At 46.4% G+C, this 26,698-nt stretch overlaps 1 protein-coding gene across 1 annotated transcript in view; it reads left to right on the plus strand.

Annotated features, from left to right (window-relative positions):
• Nucleotides 1–26,698, plus strand: part of SOS1 (SOS Ras/Rac guanine nucleotide exchange factor 1) — a 628,878-nt gene that overhangs the window by 437,785 nt on the left and 164,395 nt on the right. Inside the window, exon 16 of the mRNA XM_082249445.1 lies at nucleotides 4,840–5,002. Within this exon, the coding sequence (XP_082105571.1) occupies nucleotides 4,840–5,002 (163 nt within the window). The remainder of the gene's footprint in view (nucleotides 1–4,839; nucleotides 5,003–26,698) is intronic.

The following is a 26,698-nucleotide window of genomic DNA, read 5'->3' on the forward strand; positions in this document are numbered from 1 at the left end:
TGCTCAATGCCAGGAAGGCCTCCTCTGGTAAGATTTATCATCGCACCTGGAAGGCTTATTTCGGCTGGTGTGAGTTGCAGGGGATCCATCCCCCGCTCCTTTTCGGTGGTTAGGGTGTTTGCTTTCCTGCACACCGGTTGGACCAGCATCTTGCGCTGACCACGATTAAGGGCAAGTTGTCGGCGCTGGCCATTCTGTTTCAGCGCCCCTTGGCATCAAATTCCTTGATCCGCACCTTTATTCAAGGGGTGCGTCATTTGGCTCCCCCGAGGAGGGCACCCTTGCCCCCTTGAGACATGAATTTGGTTCTGTCCGTTTTACAACATCCTCCCTTTGAAAACATCCGGGAGATTCCTCTGCCTGTGCTGTCACGGAAAGTTGCATTTCTGGTGGCTATCACATATGCTCGCACCGTGGTTTCGGAGTTGGCGGCTCTGTCCTGCCGCTCCCCCTATCTGGTTGTTCATAGGGATAAAGTGGTCTTGCGACCTCATCAGTCCTTCCTCCCGAAGGTGGTTTCAGACTTCCACCTCAATGAGGACATTATGTTGCCTTCGCTGTGTGCGAAGCCTAAGCATCCTAAGGAGTTTGCTTTGCATTCCTTGGATGTGGTCCGAGCGATCAGGGTCTACCGGTCGTCTACTGAATCCTTCTGGAAGTCGGATTGTCTTTTTGTCCTTCCCGAGGGACCTCGGAAGGGTACGGCTGCGTCTGCTGGCAACCATTTCAAAATGGATCAGACAGACGATTGTGCAGGCCTTTTCGATTAGGGATCCAGTTCCACCTTTCCCTGTCACAGCGCACTCAACCAGAGCGATTAGTGCCTCTTGGGCCTTCCGCCATCAGGCGTCGGTGACTCAGGTGTGCAAAGCGGCGAGACTTGGTCGTCCATGCATACCTTTACAAAGTTTTACAAACTTGATGTATTGGCAGCTGCGGATGCCTCTTTTGGCCGCAAAGTTTTGAGTGCGGCAGTGCCTTAGGGGAGACAGGGTAATTTTTTGCCTGTCTCCTCCTGTTGGGGTTTTCTTTCTTGTTTTGTTTTCCTGGGTTCGCTCCTGTTGAGCTTTTTTTGTTGCCCGGTTTTCTCTGGATCAGAAAAGATTATTTTCTCTGACCTGGGTGCTGCGTTTGACGGTTGTGTTTTTCCCACCCCTCACATCTACACTGCTTTGGGACGTCCCAGACGTGCAGACTGAATGAGTGAACGGCGACTGTCAGAGGACGTAAGAGAAAATATAATTTTTGTAAGAACTTACCATAAAATTATTTTCTCTGAGTCCTCTGACAGTCGCCAACCCTACCCCTCTTTTGGGGTTCATGGATCTTTGTACTGCTTGCTACCAAACTGAATTGGGAATGAGGCTAGCTGGGGGTATTGACCAGAAGGACAGCCCCCTGTAGGTGTGTCTATACAAAGGTTTTGTGATTATTTCTAACAAAATCTTCTGCCTAGCTTACTCCTGTGGAGAAGGCCAATACCCAGACGTGCAGACTGAATAAGTGGGCGGCGACTGTCAGAGGACTCAGAGAAAAGAATTTTACGGTAAGTTCTTACAAAAATTCTATTTTTTCCATCTGTGAACATAGAGCTAAGATGCCAGTTTTGGCTTGTCAGTGAGATCCCTCCAAACTAAGGGAATTCCTGGTTGTCACCAGAACTAGTGTCTTCATTGGAAGATTTCACCACTATTCCTGTTCTGGGGACAACTCAAAATGTGAGATTTTCTTTTACTTTTGATAACAGTAAACAGAACAAATATATAGGATGGATCTACCTAATGTGGACAGAAAAAAAAAACTGTCAAGTGTTCTAGTCCATCTCCACTCTGTCCAAAATTAAAAAGTTTTACCATTAGTTTAAGGTTCATAATATTGGCAATTATATTTACAGGAACATCAAGTTGCTTGGAGATGGTCTTATAGATTTACCTTTTGGTCTTGGAGAGTTTCTTCTGTCTTCTAGATAAAGGAATAAGAGATAATCTTGCTACTGTAAACAGGAAGCAGCAGACAGCAGCCTGGTATTAATCTCTTGCTGACTATCAGCAGTACATTTACTAAGGCAAGCAGTAACCCCAGACACCACACTTATTGGTTTAGAGGCGCACATGGTTGCACCCCCTTCTGACCTGTGTTGTGATTTGCCACAGCATGAGTTTGTCAGCATAGAGCCAATCATTTTGGCTTTATACCTGCTGATCGACTGTGGCCAATCACAGTACATAGATCTGTGTGCTGGTAAACACAACACACAGATCTGGCTGATTTTTTTTACTGCTATCAATTACTGGTAACTAAAAGCAAGGAGAGACCCAGCCAGATGACCTGTGAGTAAATGCAGTACACATACAGCTGCATACACTTGTTAGGCACACAGTTAACCCCTTAATTGTCCTCCTGATCACTCCTGTCACCCAGCTAGTGTCATTAGTACAGTGTACAGTATTATTACTTATCACTGTATTAGTGTTACTAGCAACATCGGTGTGAGTAAAGTGTCGTTCCCAGCTACTGTCAGTTAGCGTTAGTGTCTGTTCGGATCCGTATCTTGATCACAATCCAAACTTTACTAGTGTTCCCAAAAACGCGGTTTGGTTTTTACCAAAGACATGTAGCAGAATGCATTTTGGCTTAAATTTATGAAGAAAATTAATTTTATTGGATATGTCTCAAAATAGAAAATGTAATTTACTGTAGCATATAGATATCACTGCACATTGTATTCAGCTTCTAGAGGTTTTAGGATTGAGCCCAATGTGGGTGAAACATGTTTTTCATTCAGCCTACATTGGAGTTGAATACAGTGTGTGGTGGTATCTGCATGCTATATTACATTTTGGAGTGAGATGTGCTCCATTTCTGCCTGCTCCTGAACACAGAGTGTAAAACTGGGAGACTGACATTGCAGGCTTGGAGCGATGCCGATCTGTTATAGTGTTAGAAAGTAAAAAATACTGGGGTTTTTTCCTTTTAAACATTTTCTGTCTTTTTTTCTATTTTATATAATAAAAGATTAAAAAACCCAGTGGTGACCAAATACCACCAAAAGTAAGCTCTATTTGTGCTAAAGAAATGTGATGAAGGGGGTAAAACTTTTCAGAGGTCAAGTTGTTAAGATTATGGATAAGTAGATTTTTTATGCTTTAAACTGATCGGGATGATCGAACAGTTCGGGTCGACCATCGGTTCGACCCCAACATTGGCTGTTCGAAATTCGGCCGAATTCCGAACTTTTTGCGGAAAAAGTTTGGAATTCGGCAACCAGAACCGACCAAAATGCAATGGGACAGGAACTGGGCTTTAAAAGCCCGTGATTGGACCAGAAACATCAGTAAAAGCCAATTGAGGGGGCAGGAGGATGCTAGGAATGTGATTGAAGTGACTAGGGGGTCCAGAGGCCAATCAGTAGTGAATACGCCCCCCAGTATATAACATAGCCCCGCCAAATCTCTAGCACTGTAATACAGGGGCTGTGGAAGAGGGTGGAAGCAGTTCTGTTACTCCTGCTGCAAAAGTGTCATTTAGCAATTATTAGTGTGAGGAAAGGGATATCTAGTGTAGTTTGGGTACTATATACCACTATAGTTAGATTCAATAATCTAGTTTCTGTAGGGAAAGTGTTAAGTGTCAGGGTGACCGTAGTGTAGTTTAGGGTGAACTGACTGTGACTGCTATGCCAGGGTGACCAAACTCTTCCATGTCAGGGTGACCGCCAGAGAAAAAAAGATTGTTTGTCTTAGAATTGCAGTAGAGCAGGGATGGGGCTCCGCTCCTGTCACACCTGGGCGTTTTTGTTTCAGGTGTTTATTGGGCTTTTTTGTGGACGTCTTTGGAGGCAGGCATGACATCTGAACTTGAAGGTGTGATAGTAGCGGAACCCCATCCCTGCGCTAATGAAATTATTTGCAGGGATGGGGTTCCGCTCCTATCACACTTATATGTGTGTATGTGTATATATACATATATGTGTGTGTGTATATATACCCCTATACAGAAGTTCAGATGTTATGCCTGCCTCCAAAGACGCCCAAAAAATGCCCAATAAACGCCTGCAACAACACACCTGGGCTTTTTTGTTGCAGGCGTTTATTGGGCATATTTTGGGCGTCTTTGGAGGCAGGCATGACGTCTGAACTTCTGTATAGGTGTATATATACACACACACACATATATGTATATATACACATACACACATATAGGTGTGAAAGTAGCGGAACCCCATCCCTGCGCTAATGAAATTATTTGCAGGGATGGGGTTCCGCTCCTATCACACCTGTATGTGTGTATGTGTATATATACATATATGTGTGTGTTAATATATACCCCTATACAGAAGTTCAGATGTTATGCCTGCCTCCAAAGACGCCCAAAAAATGCCCAATAAACGCCGCCTGCAACAAAAACGCCCAGGTGTGTTGTTGCAGGCGTTTATTGGGCATTTTTTGGGCGTCTTTGGAGGCAGGCATAACATCTGAACTTCTGTATAGGGGTATATATACACACACACATATATGTATATATACACATACACACATACAGGTGTGATAGGAGCGGAACCCCATCCCTGCAAATAATTTCATTAGTGCAGGGATGGGGTTCGGGAAGTTCGGGTGTTCTGGTCGAACCAAAGTTTTCAAAAGTTCGATCATCCCTAATCATTAACTGGCCCTGCTTGTTCATTTAGATACAATTTTTTCATGTTTAGTTCCTCATTTATAGTTAATGATAGATGCCTATGAATACCCCATTTGAGATTGTATGTCCTGTTCATCAGAGAAAGTTATTGATCATTTTATGTGCTGTTTTTTTTTTTTGTTTTTTTGTACTCTGCTGCAGGTGCATTGTTGAAACAGAAAATCTAGAAGAGCGAGTTGTAGTTGTGAGTCGAATCATAGAAATTCTCCAAGTCTTTCAAGAGCTAAACAATTTTAATGGAGTACTTGAAGTTGTAAGTGCCATGAACTCTTCCCCAATATACAGACTTGATAACACCTTTGAGGTGAGTCTTTCATGTATCTATGATAAATATAAACCTTATCCACTTCTGAACTGTTTATGTGATATCAGGTTATGAGATTATTAACTAAACATATCCATTTATTTTAGTAAAGTTGCTAAACAACTTTTTTCATCAGCAGTTAGAGCAGTCTTTTGATTTCTCTAAGTGTCTGGTTAAAGCTATGAGTTTTCATTCTCCCATGATTGTTCCATGAGAATGCAGGACCCCTAAAACCTCTGGCATTCAGCTTTCTATCTCCCAAGCACTGGAGCGGAAGAGGAAGTACCCCCCTACCCACCCGCGATCCCTGGCCCTGAATGCCAGCATTTCAAAATTCCTGGCCTTTGAAATGCTGTCATTCCGTCTGGTGGAGACGCAGAGTTTTAAAAGCCTTATGGTGGTGGCTGTCTCCCAGTACGTCGTGCCCAGCCGCCACTACTTTTCCAGGCAAGCCACCCCTTCCCTGCACAACCAAGTGGGTGACAAAATCAGGTGTGCACTGCGCAAAGCCATCTGTGGCAAGGTCCACCTAACTACGGATACGTGGACCAGTAAGCACGGTCAGGGACGTTATATCTCCCTAACAGCACACTGGGTAAATTCAGTGGTGGCTGGGCCTGAGGCGGATGGCAGTTTGGCGCATGTCCTTCCACCACCGAGGATTGCAGTGCGCTTCAGTTTGCCTCCTGTTCCTAACTCCTCCTTCTCCACTTCCTCATCCTCTACCGCCTCCTCATCTGGTCAGCGTAACACCTTCACCACCAACTTCAGCACAGCCAGGGGCAAACGACAGCAGGCAGTTTTAAAACTTGCCTGTTTTGGGGGAAAAACCACACACCGCGCAGTAGTTGTGGAGGGGCATTGAACAGCAGACCGATGAGTGGTTGGTGCCAGTGAGCCTCAAGCCCGGCCTGGTGGTATAGTTTTTTCATCGCAATGCGCAATACAACAGTATGCAATTGGTGTATCTCACTGTAAATACACGGACAGGGCCGCAATCAACTTTTTTTGTCCCTAAATGTTTTTTTTATTGCAAGGCGCAATACAACAGTATGCAATGGGTGTATCTCACTGTAACATACGCAGACAGGGCAGCAATAAACTCTTTTGTCCCTAAATAGTTTTTTTTATTGCAAGGGGCAATACAACAGTATGCAAAGGGTGTATCTCACTGTAACATACGCGGACAGGGCTGCAATCAACTTTTTCTGCCCCTAAATGTTTTTTTTTTTTATTGCAAGGCGCAATACAACAGTATGCAATGGGTGTATCTCACTGTACCATATGAGGACAGGGCCGCAATCAATTTTTTTGCCCCTAAATGTTTTTTTTTATTGCAAGGCGCAATACAACAGTATGCAATGGGTGTATCTCACTGTAACATACGCGGATAGGGCCGCAATCAACTTTTTTTGTCCCCTAAATATTTTTTTTTATTGCAAGGCGCTATACAACAGTATGCAATTTTGTGTATCTCACTGCAACATATGCGGACAGGGCCGCAATCAACTTTTTTTGCCCCTAAATGTTTTTTTTTTATTGCAAGGTGCAATACAACAGTATGCAATGGGTGTATCGTAATGTATGAATGAAAAACTGAAAAATAATTGTCCCCTTAATTGGTGCTTGTTGAATAGCAGATTTGAAATGCAGTGTCTGTCTAAACGCTGTAAGTCACAGTAAAATATGAAGGAAAAAAAGTTTTTTTCTTATTAAAATGCAGATTAAGCAGACACATATGCACTGAGGTTGCATGAAATGTGCAGCACCGCACGCCTAACGCCTACTGTTGTTCTATTCCGCTATTGAATAAAAAACCGGTACGTCACTAGCCATCACCACTCTGGCGTGTGCTCCCGCAGTCCCGCCGATGACTCGATTGGGTTCAGAACCGATCAGTCATCAGGTCCAGGCCAATCATTTTTGGCCAGGACCAGTTGATCGGTCCTGCCCAATCAGATTACACTCTGAGCCTGTGAAATGTAAACACAGGCTCAAAAGATGTGCCCTCCCCTCCCATCATCCTTTTTGGATCCAGCGTGAGAGGAGAGCACATCTAACTGTAAGTACTGCATCAAGCACACACTTCTACATTTAGATAGGCATGTTTAACCCCCAATCGCCCCCCCCCCCCCAGTTAACCCCTACACCCCCTGTCACAACACACACTGTATACAGCATATAGTATTTTCCTGCCACCTAAATAAAGGAAAGCCTGTGGATGTGGTGTATCTGGACTCGGCAAAGGCCTTTGACACCGTTCCCCACAAACGCTTACTGTACAAACTAAGGAAGGTAGGTATGGACCATAAGGTGAGTACCTGGATAGAGAACTGGCTCCAGGGGAGAGTACAGAGGGTGGTGATTAATGGGGAGTACTCGGATTGGGCGAGTGTGGAAAGTGGGGTCCCCCAGGGTTCTGTCCTGGGACCAATCCTGTTTAATTTATTCATAAATGATCTAGAGGAGGGGGATATCTAGTACAATCTCAGTATTTGCAGATGATACTAAACTGGGCTTGCCAATATCTTCTATGCAGAATGTGGAAACCTTGCAAGCGGACCTGAACAAAATAACGGGGTGGGCAACTACATGGCAGATGAGTTTTAATGTTGAAAAATGTAAAGTAATGCACTTGATGAGTGGTTGGTGCCAGTGAGCCTCAAGCCCGGCCTGGTGGTATAGTTTTTTCATCGCAATGCGCAATACAACAGTATGCAATTGGTGTATCTCACTGTAAATACACGGACAGGGCCGCAATCAACTTTTTTTGTCCCTAAATGTTTTTTTAATTGCAAGGCGCAATACAACAGTATGCAATGGGTGTATCTCACTGTAACATACGCAGACAGGGCAGCAATAAACTCTTTTGTCCCTAAATAGTTTTTTTTATTGCAAGGGGCAATACAACAGTATGCAAAGGGTGTATCTCACTGTAACATACGCGGACAGGGCTGCAATCAACTTTTTCTGCCCCTAAATGTTTTTTTTTTTATTGCAAGGCGCAATACAACAGTATGCAATGGGTGTATCTCACTGTACCATATGAGGACAGGGCCGCAATCAATTTTTTTGCCCCTAAATGTTTTTTTTATTGCAAGGCGCAATACAACAGTATGCAATGGGTGTATCTCACTGTAACATACGCGGACAGGGCCGCAATCAACTTTTTTTGTCCCCTAAATATTTTTTTTTATTGCAAGGCGCTATACAACAGTATGCAATTTTGTGTATCTCACTGCAACATATGCGGACAGGGCCGCAATCAACTTTTTTTGCCCCTAAATGTTTTTTTTTTATTGCAAGGTGCAATACAACAGTATGCAATGGGTGTATCGTAATGTATGAATGAAAAACTGAAAAATAATTGTCCCCTTAATTGGTGCTTGTTGAATAGCAGATTTGAAATGCAGTGTCTGTCTAAACGCTGTAAGTCACAGTAAAATATGAAGGAAAAAAAGTTTTTTTCTTATTAAAATGCAGATTAAGCAGACACATATGCACTGAGGTTGCATGAAATGTGCAGCACCGCACGCCTAACGCCTACTGTTGTTCTATTCCGCTATTGAATAAAAAACCGGTACGTCACTAGCCATCACCACTCTGGCGTGTGCTCCCGCAGTCCCGCCGATGACTCGATTGGGTTCAGAACCGATCAGTCATCAGGTCCAGGCCAATCATTTTTGGCCAGGACCAGTTGATCGGTCCTGCCCAATCAGATTACACTCTGAGCCTGTGAAATGTAAACACAGGCTCAAAAGATGTGCCCTCCCCTCCCATCATCCTTTTTGGATCCAGCGTGAGAGGAGAGCACATCTAACTGTAAGTACTGCATCAAGCACACACTTCTACATTTAGATAGGCATGTTTAACCCCCAATCGCCCCCCCCCCCAGTTAACCCCTACACCCCCTGTCACAACACACACTGTATACAGCATATAGTATTTTCCTGCCACCTAAATAAAGGAAAGCCTGTGGATGTGGTGTATCTGGACTCGGCAAAGGCCTTTGACACCGTTCCCCACAAACGCTTACTGTACAAACTAAGGAAGGTAGGTATGGACCATAAGGTGAGTACCTGGATAGAGAACTGGCTCCAGGGGAGAGTACAGAGGGTGGTGATTAATGGGGAGTACTCGGATTGGGCGAGTGTGGAAAGTGGGGTCCCCCAGGGTTCTGTCCTGGGACCAATCCTGTTTAATTTATTCATAAATGATCTAGAGGAGGGGGATATCTAGTACAATCTCAGTATTTGCAGATGATACTAAACTGGGCTTGCCAATATCTTCTATGCAGAATGTGGAAACCTTGCAAGCGGACCTGAACAAAATAACGGGGTGGGCAACTACATGGCAGATGAGTTTTAATGTTGAAAAATGTAAAGTAATGCACTTGGGGGCCAGAAACCAGAAAGCAAGCTACTCACTAGGGGGGGAACCTCTGGGTGAGTCTAGGATGGAAAATGACTTGGGGGTACTGGTAGACAACAAGCTTGGCAGTGGCATGCAATGCCAAGCCGCTGCAAGCAAAGCCAACAGAATACTGGGATGTATAAAAAAGGGGATTCACTCCAGAAATAAAGAGATTATTCTCCCCACTCTACAAGACTCTGGTCCGGCCACATCTGGAGTATGCTGTCCAGTTCTGGGCACCGGTCCTCAGGAAGGATGTGCTGGAACTGGAGAAAGTCCAGAGAAGGGCAACAAAAATAATTAGGGGAATGGAGGACATCAGCTATGAGGAAAGGCTACAAGCACTGAACCTATTCTCTCTGAAGAAGAGACGATTGAGGGGGGATATGATATCAAAGTACAAATACTGTACTGGTGACCCAAGCATAAGGAAATAAATTCAGAGAAAGGAGATACAATAAGACACGTGGCCACTCACTAAAACTAGAGGAAAGGCGGTTTAACCTTAAAGTGCGTAAGGGGTTATTCACTGTAAGAGCAGTAAGGATGTGGAATTCTCTTCCACAAGCAGTCGTATCAGCAGGGAGCATTGATAGTTTCAAAAAACTATTAGATGGACACCTTAAAGACCACAACATACAGGGGTATACAATATACGGTTAAAAGCGGACACACACACACATCATAGGTTGAACTGGATGGACTGATGTCTTTTTTCAACCTCACTAACTATGTAACTATGTAACTAGATACCTGTATAAGTGTGATTTGTGAACAGGTGTAGCGCTTGCGACCCCCCCTTTTTAACTAAAAATACCCGCCATCCCCCCCCCCCCCCCAATAAAGATTTAACAACCTGGTCACCCCCAGTTAACCCCTACCCCCCTGTCACATTCAACACTAACACAAACGTAATATACTGTGTTTTTGTATTAGTGCGAATGTGACTTGACTTAGCGCTAGCGACTTCGTTTCTCTCCCAAAGGAGGTTTAGGGTCCCCACCACCCCCCCAATAAAGATTTAACCCCCTGATCCTCCCCTGATCACCCCTACACCCCCTGTCACAACACACACTGTATACAGTATATAGCATTTTCCTATATACCGTATGTGTGATTTGTGAACAGGTGTAGCGCTTGCGGCCCTCCCTTTTTCACTTAAAATACCCGCCACCCCCCCCAATAAAGATTTAAGCCCCTGATCCCCCCCTGATCACCCCCAGTTAACCCCTTCCCCCCTGTCACATTACACCCTAATACAAATGTAATATACTGTTTTTCTGTATTTTATATTAGTGATATATATACACCCCCTGTCACAACACACACTGTATACAGTATATAGCATTTTCTATATACACGTATAAGTGTGACTTGTGACCAGGTTTAGCGCTTTTCACCGTTCCTTTTATCCTTAAGATACCCGCCACCCTCTCGCAATAAAGATTTAACCCCCTAACCCCCCCCTGATCACATCCAGTTAACCCCTTCCCCCCTGTCACATTGCACACTAATACACACGAAATATACTGTTTTTACTGTATTTTGTATTAGTGTGATTGTGACTTGAGGTTGCGCTAGCGACTTAGTTTCTATCCCAAAGGAGGTTTAGGGTCCCCGCCACCCCCCCCAATAAAGATTTAACCCCCTGACCCCCCCAGTTAACCCCTTCCGTGCCCCGTCACAGTGTCACTTTTATAGTGTACAGTTTTTTTTCTGATCACTATTATCAGTGACACAGGTGACATTAGCTAGTGTTAGTGTCAGTCTAAAAAAGCGCAGATCCCCAGCGCATAGTTAGAAATAACCCCTTGATTACCACACACACAAACGCACACACGCACATACACTTCCATTACTAGTATAGTGTTTGAACAGATCAATATCTGATCTGATCAGAACTATACTAGTGTCCCCATAGTTTAGGGTTCCCAAAACGTGGTGTTTGCACGGTCAGCACTGATTACTGCCAGCGCCTGCGTTTAATCCTTTCACCCAGGCAAGTGTAGTAATCAATAGATTACTGTCACTTCCAAAAAAACACAACACACAAAACCGCTGTGTTAGCAGAATCAGGCCTGATCCCTGCTAGCATTAGCAGTTTTTTTGCTAGCGCTTGAAATAGTCCTTGACAACCAGGTGCTTTTATTACCTGTGAGTCAACACCACTGTACAGGTAAATTTAGTTACCAAAATGTCCAAACGTTTGTACAGTTGTTAAGAGGCTTATAGTATACTGGCTGTGTCAGATGATAGCGATGGGGAAGCTACACTGGCCGAATGACTGTCCGTATACGAACCTGATGACAGCAGCGTCTCCCTGACAGATAGCTCCGACGACAGATGGTTCCCTGTTACACCCAGGCGTACCCGACCCCATTCTGGAGTTGTTGAGATGCAGGAATCGCAGGGTGCTCGTATGGAGCAGAGTGTGGTTACTAGTGCCGCTCATCCTTCTGGCGACCTCGCAAGCGCCAGCGGCCTAGTAAACCCTGGACCTAGTACAACCAGCACTGCAGTATCACTTGGTGACGTGGCGAGTCCCATAAGTGCAGTTGAAGCTGGTGCGGTGGCTAGCACGAGTAGTGGCCCGCAGCCACCACGTATTCGAAGACAGGCCCGTAGAGCCCATAGTTCCCTCCCTGATGCGCTGGCATATCCCAATTGGCAACCCACTGATTCTACAGCGCCAGTACTTCCCCCATTCACTGCCCAACCTGGAATCCACGTGGAGACAGCTGGTTTTATGCCCCTGAACTTTTTTGAGCTGTTCTTCACGGGAGATCTTTACAGATCTATTGTGGATCAAATTTATATGCACAACAATTCATTGCTGCCAACCCAAATTCGCCCCTTGCAAGACCGTTCGGCTGGAAACCTATAATGGTTTCCGATTTTAAAATCTTTCTGGGCCTTTCCCTCCACATGGGCATAACTAAACAGAGTGAATTGCGGCTATATTGGTCCACTAGCCCAGTTCACCATATGCGCATGTACGCTGCCTCCATGTCCAGGGCGAGATATGAGCAAATTCTGTGATTTATGCATTTCAGCGACAATGAAATCTGTCGTCCTCGGGGAGACCCTGAATATGATCGGCTCCACAAAATTCGGCCCTTCATAGACCACTTCAATCAGCGGTTTGCAGCCTTTTTTACCCCCGAACAAGTTGTCTGTTGATTAAATTTACTGGCCGCCTTGCTATGAAACAGTACCTCCCCAGCAAGCGTGCCAAGTACGGGGTCAAGCTGTATAAACTGTGTGACAGGGCCACAGGTCATACAGTTAGTTTCCGGGTCTATGAGGGAAAAGATATCTGTGTGGAGCCCCCGAACTGCCCAGACTACATAGGGAGCAGCGGCAAGATTGTTTGGGACTTGGTGTCACCCATATCTACAAAGGGGTACCATTTTTACGTGGACAACTTTTACACAAGCGTGCCACTATTTAGTCATCTTTCTGAATTACAAATTGGCGCACGTGGCACCGTGCGACCTAACCGGGGCTTCCCCCAAGGATACACGGGATGTTTATGTTCTGTCCTCCCTTCACGCAGACACGACGATCCAAATTCCTACGGCAACTGGCGTTATGGAGAAACCCCTCTGTGTCCACGAATATAACCTTAATATGTGAGGGGTGGACCTTAACTACCAGCTTTTGGCGCCGTATTTAGTTGCCCGTAAAAACCAGACGCTGGTACAAAAAAGTGTCTGTTTACCTTTACCAATTGGCTATGCTGAACGCCTTTGTCCTATACAGGGCGTCAGGACGAACTGGATCCTTACGGGAATTCCAGGAAGCGATCATCCTTGCCTACCTGTACCCAGGAGGCATGCCTGCCCAACTTCCCCTTCCAGATGCCGTGAGCCAGCTGCATGAGAGACATTTTCCATTGGTCCTCCCGAGTACCCCTACCCAAAGATGACCCCAAAGAAGATGTCGTGTCTGTAGCAGGCGCGGATGTAGGCGCGACACCCCTAGCTGCCAGGGGAAGAACTCCTCCAGTGAGGCCGGGAGAAAGGGAAAGGAAAGACAGGTGCTGGTGGTAGGGGACTCAATTATTAGAAGGGCAGACAGTGTAATCTGTGACAAAGACCGTGTGCGCCGAACAGTCTGTTGTTTGCCGGGCGCTCGGGTTCGGCACATCGCGGATCGGGTGAACAGATTATTGGGTGGGGCTGGGGAAGACCCAGCTGTCATGGTACACGTGGGTACCAATGACATAGGCAGAGGAAGACGGAGAGTCCTAAACGATTTCAGGGACTTAGGCGCTAAGTTGAGGACTAGGACCTCCAAGGTAGTATTTTCCGAAATACTACCTGTACCTCGAGCCACACCAGAGAGGCAGCGGGAGATTAGGGAAGTTAACGAGTGGCTGAGGAGCTGGTGTAGTAAGGAGGGTTTCGGGTTCCTGGAGAACTGGGCCGTCTTCTCAGTCGGTCACCGGCTCTTTGGTAGGGACGGATTGCACCTAAATGGGGTGGGTGCAGCCGTACTGGGTGCGAGGATGGCCAAAAAGTTAGAGGGGCTTTTAAACTAGGGAATGGGGGGGAGGGTACAGATGTAGAATTAGCCAGTGGAAAGCAAGTTTCAGAGGGCAGAAATGGGGGCATTAGCGGTAGGGTGTTCGGAGCTCCTATACCCAGGGTGGGTACGGGGAAAAATCAAGAGAGCAGCCTAAAAACATCAAAATTACGAGGCTTATATACCAATGCCAGAAGCCTGGCCAACAAGATGGGAGAGCTGGAGCTGCTGATGTTTGAGGAGGACTTAGATTTTGTGGGGATAACTGAGACTTGGTTTGACAGCTCTTATGACTGGATGGCGACCATTCAGGGGTATTCCCTTTATCGCAGAGATAGAGAGGGTAAAAAAGGGGGAGGGGTATGTTTGTATATTAAGAACAGTATACAGGTAAATATGAGGGATGATATTAATAATGGAGCTATGGACGAAGCAGAATCCCTATGGGTAGAGCTTCAAAGGGAATGCACGGTGGGGAAGGTAATATTGGGCGTATGCTATAGGCCCCCAAACCAGAGGGAGGAGGGTGAGGTGGACCTCATGTTACAGATAGGATTGGCAGCAAGGATGGGAAATGTCATTATAATGGGGGACTTTAATTATCCTGATATAGACTGGGCAGAAGGAACCGCGCATTCAGCCAAGGCTCGACAGTTCCTAAATGTTTTGCAGGACAATTTCATGGGTCAGATGGTGAATGCACCGACAAGAAACAATGCGGTACTTGACCTACTGATTACCAACAATACAGACCTGCTCACGGATATAGAAATACGGGACAACTTAGGGAACAGTGACCATAGGTCAATTGGTTTCAGTATTAATTACAGTAATAGGAAACAAAAGGGTAATATAAGGACACTGAATTTCAAAAGAGCCAATTTCCCTAAACTGCGCTCGCTGCTAGAAAATATCAAATGGGATAGAACCCTGGGAACAAAGAACACGGAGGAAAAATGGGAGTGCTTCAAGAGCATACTTAACAAGGGGGTGGGCCAGTGCATTCCACAGGGAAATAAATTTAAAAGCGCAAAACTAAACCCTGGGTGGCTAAACTCCAACATAAAAATGTATATTAGAGCTAAAGAAAAGGCCTTCAAAAAATACAAGACTGAGGGGTCATTGGCAGCATTTAAGCACTACAAAGAGTGTAATAAGAAATGTAAAGATGAAATCAGGGCGGCTAAAATAGAACACGAGAGACATATAGCGGAGGAGAGTAAAAAGAACCCCAAGAAGTTCTTTAAGTATATAAACAGTAAGAAAGCGAGGCCAGAACACATTGGCCCCATAAAAGATGATAAAGGAAAAATGGCCACTGAGGACAGAGAAAAGGCGGAAGTGTTAAATAATTTCTTTTCTTCAGTCTTCACAAAGGAATCGGGGGACTACACGAACCCAGCTTGTAAGGCCGAACTAAATAATACACCTCAGGAAGTGCCGCCATGGCTAACAGAGGATAGACTTAGAGCTAAACTAGAGAAACTTAACATAAATAAATCCCCGGGACCGGATGGCTTGCACCCAAGGGTTCTTAATGAGCTCAGCCAGGTGATTGCCAGACCATTATTCTTGATCTTTAAGGATAGTTTACAGACAGGTATGGTGCCAGCTGATTGGAAAAAAGCCAACGTGGTACCAATATTTAAAAAGGGGCCGAGATATATCCCGGGTAACTATTGGCCGGTCAGCCTAACATCAGTAGTCTGCAAAATTTTGGAGGGGATGATAAGGGACCACATACAAGACTTTAGTAATGAAAACGGTATTATAAGTAGTAATCAGCATGGATTCATGAAAAATCGTTCATGCCAAACCAATCTATTAACCTTCTACGATGAAGTGAGCTGCCACTTAGATAAAGGTAAGCCTGTGGATGTGGTGTATCTGGACTTTGCAAAGGCCTTTGACACCGTTCCCCACAAACGCTTACTGTACAAACTAAGGAAGGTAGGTATGGATCATAAGGTGAGTACCTGGATAGAGAACTGGCTCCAGGGGAGAGTCCAGAGGGTGGTGATTAATGGGGAGTACTCTGATTGGGCGGGTGTGGAAAGTGGGGTCCCCCAGGGTTCTGTCCTGGGACCAATCCTGTTTAATTTATTCATAAATGATCTAGAGGAGGGGATATCTAGTACAATCTCAGTATTTGCAGATGATACTAAATTAGGCATGCCAATATCTTCTATGCAGGATGTGGAAATCTTGCAAGCAGACCTGAACAAAATAACGGGGTGGGCAACTACATGGCAGATGAGATTTAATGTAGAAAAATGTAAAGTAATGCACTTGGGGGCCAGTAACCAGAAAGCAAGCTACTCACTAGGGGGGGAACCTCTGGGTGAGTCTAGGATGGAAAGGGACCTGGGGGTACTGGTAGACAACAGGCTTGGAAGTGGCATGCAATGCCAAGCCGCTGCAAGCAAAGCCAACAGAATACTGGGTTGTATAAAAAAGGGGATTCACTCCAGAAATAAAGAGATTATTCTTCCACTCTACAAAACTCTGGTCCGGCCACATCTGGAGTATGCTGTCCAGTTCTGGGCACCGGTCCTCAGGAAGGATGTGCTGGAACTGGAGAAAGTCCAGAGAAGGGCAACAAAAATAATTAGGGGAATGGAGGACATCAGCTATGAGGAAAGACTACAAGCACTGAACTTATTCTCTCTGGAGAAGAGACGATTGAGGGGGGATATGATATCAATGTACAAATACTGTACTGGCGACCCTAGCATAAGGAACAAACTATTCAGAGTAAGGGAATACAATAAGACACGTGGCCACTCACTAAAACTTGAGGAAAGGCGGTTAAACCATAAAGTGCGTAAGGGGTTCTTCACTGTAAGAGCGGTAAGGATGTGGAATTCTCTTCCGCAAGCAGTCGTATCAGCGGGGAGCCTTGATAGTTTGAAAAAACTATTGGATGGACACCTTAAAGACCACAACATACAGGGGTATACAATGTACGGTTAAAAGCAAACACACACACACATCATAGGTTGAACTGGATGGACTTGTGTCTTTTTTCAGCCTCACTAACTATGTAACTATGTGACACCCGCTATTATTGTCCCAAATGTCCTGACCAACCTGGTCTCTGCATTCGGGAATGTTTCAAGCGCTACCCTACACTAGTGGAGTTTTAGTGTGGGGTACAGCATGACACAGTGTAGGGCACACAAACACAGGGTCTCGAAAGATGTTGGATGTCCATCGACATTTTGAGAGACCCAAGCTGTAAAATCGCAGTCGCAAATCGACTTTTTAGAAAGAAAAATAAAAGGATCCAAAAACTGTTGTTGTCAGTCATTTTATATGTTCTTCTACTCGTCCTACTGTACTTTTACTGTACTTTGTTTTTCATTCTTTTGTGACCTTTTTCTCTTGCATGTACTCGTCGGCTGCCACATTGATTTTATATATTCTGACACAAACAGCGTTTGCGCTCAGCATATATGGATACCTTTGCTGGCAGCAGCTGTGCTGATTTTCTGATTTCAGCACTGCAGTTAAAATCCTATTTTGGTATACATGGAATAGTGTCGTGTATACCCATCATTAAACTAAGTGGGTGGATGTTTGGGCGGTTAATGGTGGGTAATACTACACATTATTCCTGGGCTGATTTCTGATAGGTTCTCTTTTTTTTCGTTCAGCCCACAGGCTGCATGAAAAAAAAAAAAACCTACACTATATGCCAAACAAGGACCAGCAATGTACTGGTACGTTGCTGGACTTTGAGTGGTTATACCAGGAGGATGCATGCAGATTTAGGCATGATCTTGGTATCGTTTTTTACAGCCAGCGGTCGGCTTACATGTAAAAGCAATCCTAGCAGGTAATTGGCCGCTAGACTGCTTTTACATGCAGTGGGAGGGGACTACTCCCCCCCCCCCCCCCCACCGCCGCCTTCCGTGGTTTTTCTCGTGCTCTCCTGTCCCACCCGTTAACTCGAGAGTGCAGCCGGTGGTTCAATTATCTAACCATAGAGCTAATTGGAGATGAGAATGGCTCCAATCATCTCTATGGCCTAAGATACCGGAAGCTACGAGCATTTCATGACTTCTGTTTCGCCAGAAATAAACAGGGCCATTGGGAAAGTATTTTATCACACCAATTTTGGTGTGGTCAGATGCGTTAAGGTCAGAGGAGAGATCTAGAGTCTAAAATATCCCAATTTTTTAAAAAAAGAGTACCTGTCACTACAGATTGCTATCATAGGGGATATTTAAATTCACTGTGATAACAATAAAATGATTAAAAAAAGAAAGGAAAGGTGTCAAAATAACATAAAAAGCCCCCCTGTCCCCCTTGCTTGCGCGCAATGGCGCACGCAAGCGTTGGTCTAGTGTCATATGTAAACCGCAATTGCAGCATGCATCTGAGGTATCGCCGCGAACGCCAGGTCGAGTGCAGTAATTTTTGCAGTAGACCTCCTCTGTAAGTCTAAAGTGGTAACCTGTAAAGACTTTTAAAGGTTTTTAAAAATGTACGTATTTTGTTGCCGCTGCACAGGCGTGCGCAATTTTTAAAGCATGTCATGTTTGGTATCTATGTACTCGGCATAAGATCATCTTTTACATTTTACCAATCAAATTGGAATTATATAGTGTATTTGTGCAATAAATTTTAAAAAAAATTATTTTTTTCGCAGAAATTGCATTTGGAAAATCTGTGCGCAAATGCCGTGTGACAAAAAAATTTGCAACATCCACCATTTTATTATATAGGGTCTCTGCTTTAAAGAAATTCATAATGTTTGGGGGTTCAAAGTAATTTTCTAGTAAAAAAAAATATATATTTTTTCATGTAAACAAAAAGTCACAGAAAAGGCTTGGTTTTCAAGTGGTTAGAAGAGTGGGTGATGTGTGGATAAGGTTGAGCATAAAATGCCGGGACAGTTCAAACACCCCCCAAATGACCCCTTTTTGAAGTAGACACCCAAAGCTATTTGCTGTGAGAGGCATGGTGAGTCCATGGAATATTTTATATTTTGCCATAAGTGTCAGGAAAATTATTATTTCTTTTTTTTTTGTACAGAAAGTTGTCACTAAATATTGCTCACGCATGCCATGGGAATATGTGAAATGACACCCCAAAATACATTCTGTTGCTTCTTCTGAGTACAGGGATACCACATGTGTGAGACTTTTTGGGACCCTAGCTATGTACGCGACCCCGAAAACCAATCCCCATCTTCAGCTTTTCTAATGGCGTAAATTGCTGATTTTACCACTGCACTACCTGTCACAGTTTCAGAGGCCCTGAAATTTCAAGATAGCACAAAACCCCCCCAAATGACCCCATTTTGCAAAGTAGATACTCCAAGCTATTTGCTGTGAGGCATGGTGAGTCTATGGAATATTTTATTTCTCTTACGTCCTCCGACAGTCGCCGCCCACTCATACAGTCTTCACCAATGGGTATTGACTTTCTCTCCGCAGGAGTAGCTAGGCGTAAGACTTGTTAAAAGCAAAAGCATTAACATAGACACACCCATGGGGGCTGTCCCACTGGTCAATACTCCCCTGCAGTAAGCCATCCCAACTCAGTTTGTCTTCTGCCTAGTTCAGGAGTAGTCAGGCTTCCCTGTGCTGGGGCTACAGTCTCAGCCTTCTTCTTTTCTTTTGTGATTTTATTTTCAGTAATGTCATTTTTTCTTTACTGTACTAGCTGTTTATTTTGTCAGCTTTAGTTAGTCGGATCTTCGGACGAAGATGGATTTTGCGGAGCTGGGAATCGGACTGGTCGCCCTGGTTCTCCAGGACAGAGGATCAGATGGAATCCCAGCCCGCCATCGAGCGTTCAGCCATGTGTTTGCCCTGGCATTACGAACGACCCATCTCTGTCAGCAGGGATGCAGCCTGTGGGGTGGCTACCTCACCGGACACATGCATGGTTCGTCCGTGCTCTGTGGTGTCCTGTGTTTTTTGGCTGACGGCATCCCCTGCCATCTGAGGGCAGTGGTTTTCCGTTTGATGAGAGGCACCCCACGCCATCCGGTACAGGTAAGTACACTCTGTCTGGGGCTGGCAGTACTGTGTGGCTGTGGTATCCCCTCATGTCTCTGCGTTTCTGATGCGATCCCTGCCGAGGTTTTTTATTTCACTGCTGCGCCGTGTGCTTGGGGGCCCCTCTCCTGTGTCACTTGGTGTGCTTTGGAGGTACAGACTGTGTGTGTGGCGACCGCTGCGGGGTTAAAAACTGCCGCTCCGCCATTTTCGGTGTGGGCAGCATGTGGCTTCACTATGGGCGTTTGTGCAGCATTCTATGTAGTGGTTTTGGCGCCTTCCGGCGCCATCTTGTGTATGGCAACAGATCGTTCGGTGCACATGTCGGCGGCCATCTTGCCGAAGCCTCCCATTACATCCTATGGGCTGCCATTTTTCCTTAGCCTGTAGCTATAGTTCAGTCTCTGGCGACCTCACTTTCTTTTCCTCTGGAGCAGCGTCTGATGTGGTAACACTCTGTGGGGCTCTGTACTACTGTCCTTTGTATTTCCCTCTGTAAAATCCTTTCTGGCTCAGTTTTGTCCCTGCGGGGGGTCTGTGTGACACAGTCGGTATAGCGGTGTGCTGCAGGGTCCGCGGCGCACTTAAAGGGCCAGTACCTTGCAAAAAAATTTTTTTTTCTCTGCAATGGAATCTCAGGACAGCAAATTCCCTCCAGCCCTGGTAGGGGACTCCAGTTCATCTGACTCCCCTGCTCTGACTAATTTGGCTGCTGTAGTGGCAACTTTGGTGTCCAATATGGAGGTGCTGATGTCTGAACGTGCTGCTAGGAAAAGGCCTTAGGATTTCTTTTTCTTCTGATTCAGAAGGTGATGTGGCTGCTGTCGGTGGTGTGCCCCTTTCGGGGTCTCGCTCTTCTCAGGACCCGCAAGAGTCTGAGGGGGAGGCTGAGGTGGAGGGGGTAGAGGATTCTCCCCCTGGGTCGCCCGAAGAACGCGCGGCTATGGATGCGCTGATAATTTCAGTAAAAGAAACACTACATTTGGAGGATGAGCCCAGTCCTCTGGGCATTGTGTCCTCCTTTGGTACACATAGGACCCGCAAGTGGGCGCAGGTTTTTCCCTGTCCCGCTGAGTTTCATCACACTGTGAATGAACAATGGCGCAGTTTGAAACGCACCTTCACGGTGCCGAAAAGGTTTCAACTACTTTACCCCTTTGCGGCTTCTACGGATTTGCGCTAGTGTGTGGCCCCTCCGGTGGATCACACTGTGGCCGTATTGAACAAGGCTACCCTGGTTCCCACTGAGGATTCCCCGGTGTTTAGGGATCCCACGGATAGGAGGCTGGAATCACTTGCGCGCCATTCTTACGTGGTGGCAGGTTCCATGCTGAAACCTATTTTCGCCTCTGTCATGGTGGCTCATGCGGTGGCGGATTGGACCAAGGCGCTTAGGCGTACGCTACTACTGTGGAGATGGTGGACCAGATTTATCAAGGGGTCATGTATTTGTGCGATGCGGCCTTGAATGAGGCCCCTTTGGACGTGCGCCTGTCCAGTGTCGCGGTGCTTAGCCGTCGACTGATCTGGTTGAAGAGCTGGTCAGCTGACTAGACGTCCCGGAAAACGGTGGCTGATTTTCCTTATGTGTGGTCTCGCCTTTTTGGTGAGGCCCTAGATACTTTGGTTAAGGGAGTCACTCGGGGCAAGAGCACTCTGTTGCCCCAGAATCCGAAGAAGAAGTTTTTCTGCGGTAAGCGGGGTCCCGCCTTTACACCTTATCAGGGGTCCTTTCGTGCCTTCAAGGCACAGAACAAGGGTAAACCTTTCAAGGGCCAAGGTGGCCAGCGAAAGCCCTGGGCGGGCAAACAGAAATCCAGCCACGCCGTTGCGGCGGCTCAGTCCACCTCAGCCTGAAGGGACGCCCTCACCCATTTCAGGGGTGGGGGGACGTTTGCGCGGTTTCCTCCAACCTTGGCTGCTCCGGATTCCGGACAGGTGGGTTCAGGAAATCATTTGATCGGGGTACAAGATCGAATTCCTTTACTGGCCGGCGGACAGATTCTTTCCCTCAAATCTTCATTTGACCCCAGAGCGTTTGTGAGACCTGCATCGGGCGGTGCGGGATCTCCTTGCCCAGGGGGTGATCGTCCCGGTGCCTCATCGGGACAGATTTCGGGATTTCTACTCTAATCTGTTCACTGTGCCCAGAAAGGAGGGCAAGGTGCGTCCTATTCTGGACTTGAAGACTCTGAACCGCATTATGCGCGTTCACAAGTTTCGGATGGAGTCTCTCTGTTCGGTGGTGGCTTCCCTGAGCCTGGGAGAATTCCTAGCCTCTATTGACCTGAAGGATGCGTATCTGCACATCCCCATTTTCGAGGGCCATCAGAGGTACCTCCGATTCGCTATCGCGGAGGAACACTATCAGTTCGTGGTGTTACCTTTTGGTCTCGCTTCGGCTCCAAGAGTTTTTACCGAAGTGTTGGCGCCTGTTCTGGGCCTTTTACGGGCACAAGGCATTTCGGTTCTGGGATATCTGGACGATCTCCTGTTAAGATCGAGTGCCAGCCAGAGTCTTTTGCGCGATCTGTCAACCACGGTACAGACGCTTCAGGAGTTCGGTTGGACCATCAACGTTCAGAAGTCGACCTTGTCTCCTTCGGTTTGTCTCCCATACTTGGGAATGGTTCTGGAGTCTGCTCAAGCAAAGATGTTTCTGCCGCAGGACAAGCTCCGGACCCTGCAGAACAAGATAAGGTCCCTCAGGGACAACAAATCCTCGTCACTCAGGACCTGTATGCGGTCCCTGGGGTTGATGGTGTCGGCCTTCAAGGCGATACCATTTGCACAGTTTCACACGCAGTCTCTCCAAGCGGAGATTCTGACCAGATGGGACAGACGGCCTCAGTCCTTGGACTTGACAGTGTCTCTGAGTTGCCAAACCAGAAGGGATCTTCTCTGGTGGCTTCAGTCTCTGGGTGTGTCGGAAGGAAAATCTTTCCGGCCGTTACTATGGACGGTGATTACCACAGATGCCAGCCTGTCAGGCTGGGGTGGCGTCCTGGGCAATCTGTCTGCCCAGGACACTTGGTCGGAGCAGGAGTCCTCCCTTCCGATCAACGTTTTGGAATTGAGAGCGATCAGGCTATGCCTGCTCCAGTGGTCGGATCATCTTCGGGGTCGCCCTGTACAGGTGCAGACGGACAATGCCACCGCGGTGGCTTACATCAATCACCAAGGGGGCACCAGGAGTGCCTGGGCGGCCCAGGAAGTGACCAGTATTCTGTCTTGGGCCGAGACTCATGTCCCGGCGATATTGGCAGTTCACATTCCGGGTGTGGAGAATTGGCAGGCCGATTACCTGAGCCGCCAGACCCTGGACCAGGGGGAATGGTCCCTGCACCCGGAGGTTTTTCGCATGCTGTGTGCGAAATGGGGATCTCCGGATGTGGATCTGTTCGCATCTCGGCTAAACAACAAAGTGGGAAGGTTCGTGGCAAGAACGCGCGATCCTCTGGCGGGCGCCTCGGATGTGCTGGTGACGCCTTGGCATCAGCATCGTCTGATATATGCCTTTCCTCCGATTCAGTTGTTGTCCAGGTTCCTTCGCAGGTTGGCGTCGGAACCGACGTTGGTGATTCTGGTGGCGCCGGACTGGCCACACCGGTCCTGGTACACGGACATCGTTCACCTAGCCGTAGAGCCTCCTTGGCGGCTCCCAATGCGGGAAGATCTTCTGTCTCAGGGACCGATCTTCCATGCTGCTTTACGGTCGCTGGCTTTAACGGCATGGCTGTTGAAAGCCAGGTCCTGAGAGACAGGGGTCTCTCCTCAGAGGTCATTCCTACTTTAATCAAAGCTAGAAAAGCCTCGTCTGGTAACATTTATTACCGTACGTGGAAAGCTTATTTTGCCTGGTGTGAGTCCAGGGGCTTGTCGCCTCGTTCTTACTCGGTTGCGAGAGTGTTGGCTTTCCTCCAGTCTGGCGTGGAACAGCGACTTGCGCTGGCCACGATTAAGGGCCAGGTGTCGGCACTGGCTGTCCTTTTTCAACGCCCTGTGGTGTCTCATTCTTTAATTCGCACCTTTATTCAAGGTGTGCGTCACTTGGCTCCTCCCCGGAGGGCGCCTTTACCTCCATGGGACTTGAACTTGGTTCTGTCCGTGCTACAGCGTCCTCCCTTTGAAAACATCAGGGAGATATCGTTGCCTCTGCTGTCTAAGGTTGCTTTTCTCGTGGCGATCACTTCGGCTCGCAGAGTGTCGGAGTTGGCGGCGTTGTCTTGCCGCTCTCCTTACCTAGTGGTTCACAAGGATAAGGTGGTCTTGCGACCTGATCCGTCCTTTCTTCCTAAGGTGGTTTCGGATTTTCACCTTAATGAGGACATTGTTTTGTCTTCGCTCTGTGCAAAGCCTAAGCATCCTAAGGAGGTTCCTTTGCACTCCTTGGATGTTGTCAGGGCGATCAGGGTTTACCTGTCGTCCACTGAATCCTTTCGTAAATCGGATTCCCTCTTTGTCCTTTCTGAGGGACCTCGGAAGGGTAAGGCTGCGTCTGCGGCGACCATTGCCAAATGGATCAGACAGACAATTGTTCAGGCCTATGCTTTGAAGGAACGGGTTCCGCCCTTCCCTGTAAAGGCGCACTCTACCAGGTCGGTGAGTACGTCCTGGGCCTTCCGACATCAGGCTTAGGTGGCCCAGGTGTGCAAGGCTGCGACTTGGTCGTCAGTGCACAATTTCTCAATATTTTACAAAATTGATGTTCTGGCTTTAGCTGATGCCTCCTTTGGCCGCAAAATTCTCTGTGCCGCAGTGCCATGAGGGGCCCTGTTTTTTTTGTGGGTCCCTGGCTGTTGGGGTTGTTTATCCCCTCCGTTTATTTGCTTTCCTGGGTTGTTGCTCCTGTTGAGCCTTTTTTGTTGCCCAGAAGGTTCTCTTACTGTTCGTGTAAGGTTCCTTTCTCTGATGTGGGTACTGCGTTGCCTTTTCTATGGTTGCGTCTCCCACCCCTCATGTCTACACTGGGGACATCCCATTGTTGAAGACTGTATGAGTGGGCAGCGACTGTCGGAGGACGTAAGAGTTAACGGAATTTTTGTAAAATCGTACCGTAAAATTCTTTTCTCTGAGTCCTCCGACAGTCGCCACCCCCGCCCCTCTTTTGGGGTTCTTGTACACTTAACTGCTTGCTACCAAACTGAGTTGGGATGGCTTACTGCAGGGGTATTGACCAGTTGGACAGCCCCCATGGGTGTGTCTATGTTAATGCTTTTGCTTTTAACAAGTCTTATGCCTAGCTACTCCTGCGGAGAGGAAGTCAATACCTATTGGCGAAGACTATATGAGTGGGCGGCGACTGTCGGAGGACTCAGAGAGAGGAATTTTACGGTAAGATTTTACAAAAATTCCGTTATTTTGCCACAAGTTTTGTGAAAATTATTATTTCTTTTTTTTTTTTTTTTTTACACAAAGTTGTCACTAAATGATATATTGCTCACACGTCATGGGCATATGTGAAATGACACCCCAAAATACATTCTGCTGCTTCTCCTCAGTACAGGGATACGGCATGTGTGAGACTTTTTGGCAGTCTAGCCGCGTACAGGACCCGGAAAACCAATCCGCACCTTCTGGCTTTCTAAGGGCGTAAATTGTTGATCTCACTCCTTACTACCTATCACACTTTTGAAGTCCATGAGATGCCTAGATGGCACAAACCCCCCCCCCCCCCCCAAATGCCCTTATTTTGCAAAGTAGACACCACAATCTATTGCTGAGAGGTTTGGTGAGTATTTTGCAGCTCTCATTTTTTTTTTTGGAAAATGAAGAAAAAACAGGAAAATGCATTTTTTTTCCTCTTTTTTTCAATTTCGAAAACCTTGTGACAAAAAGTGAGATCTGCAAAACACTCAACATGCCTCTCTGCAAATAGCTTAGGGTGTCTACTTTCCGAAAAGGGGTCATTTGTGGGGGGGGGGGGGGGGTTGTGCTGTCTTGTATTTCATGGCTTCCGAAACTGTGATAGGTAGTCAGGAGTGAAATCAACAATTTACGCCCTTGGAAAGCCTGAAAGTGGGGATTGGTTTTCAGGGTCCTGTACTCGGCTAGAATGCAAAAAAGTCTCACACATGGGGTATCCCTGTACTCAGGAGAAGCAGCAGAATGTATATTGGGGTGTCATTTCACATAAACCCTTGGCATGTGTGAGCAATATATCATTTACTGACAACTTTGTGTAAAAAAAAAAATATATATATATTTCCCGGAACTTGTGGAAAAATATAAAATATTCCATGGACTCACCATGTCTCTCAGCAAATATCTTGGGGTGTCTACTTTCCAAAATGGGGTCATTTGGGGGGGTTTTGTGCTATCTTTGAATTTTAGGGCCTCCGAAACTGTGATAGGTAGTCAGGAGTGAAATCAACAATTTAAACCCTTGGAAAGCCTGAAAGTGGGGATTGGTTTTCGGGGTCGTGTACTCGGCTAGACTGCAAAAAAGTCTCACACATGGGGTATCCCAGTACTCAGGAGAAGCAGCAGAATGTATTTTGGGGTGTCATTTCACATATACCCATGGCATGTGTGAGCAATATATAATTTAGTGACAACTTTGTGCAAAAAAAAATATATATGTATATATTTCCCGGAAATTGTGGCAAAATATAAAATATTCCACGGACTCACCATGCCTCTCAGCATATAGCTTGGGGTGTCTACTTTCCAAAATGGGGTCATTTGGGGGGGTTTTGTGCTATCTTGGAATTTTAGGGCCTACGAAATTGTGACGGGTAATGCA

Source organism: Pelophylax lessonae (assembly GCF_965119305.1).
Source record: "Pelophylax lessonae genome assembly, chromosome: 3".
Taxonomy (NCBI): Eukaryota; Metazoa; Chordata; class Amphibia; order Anura; family Ranidae; genus Pelophylax; species Pelophylax lessonae.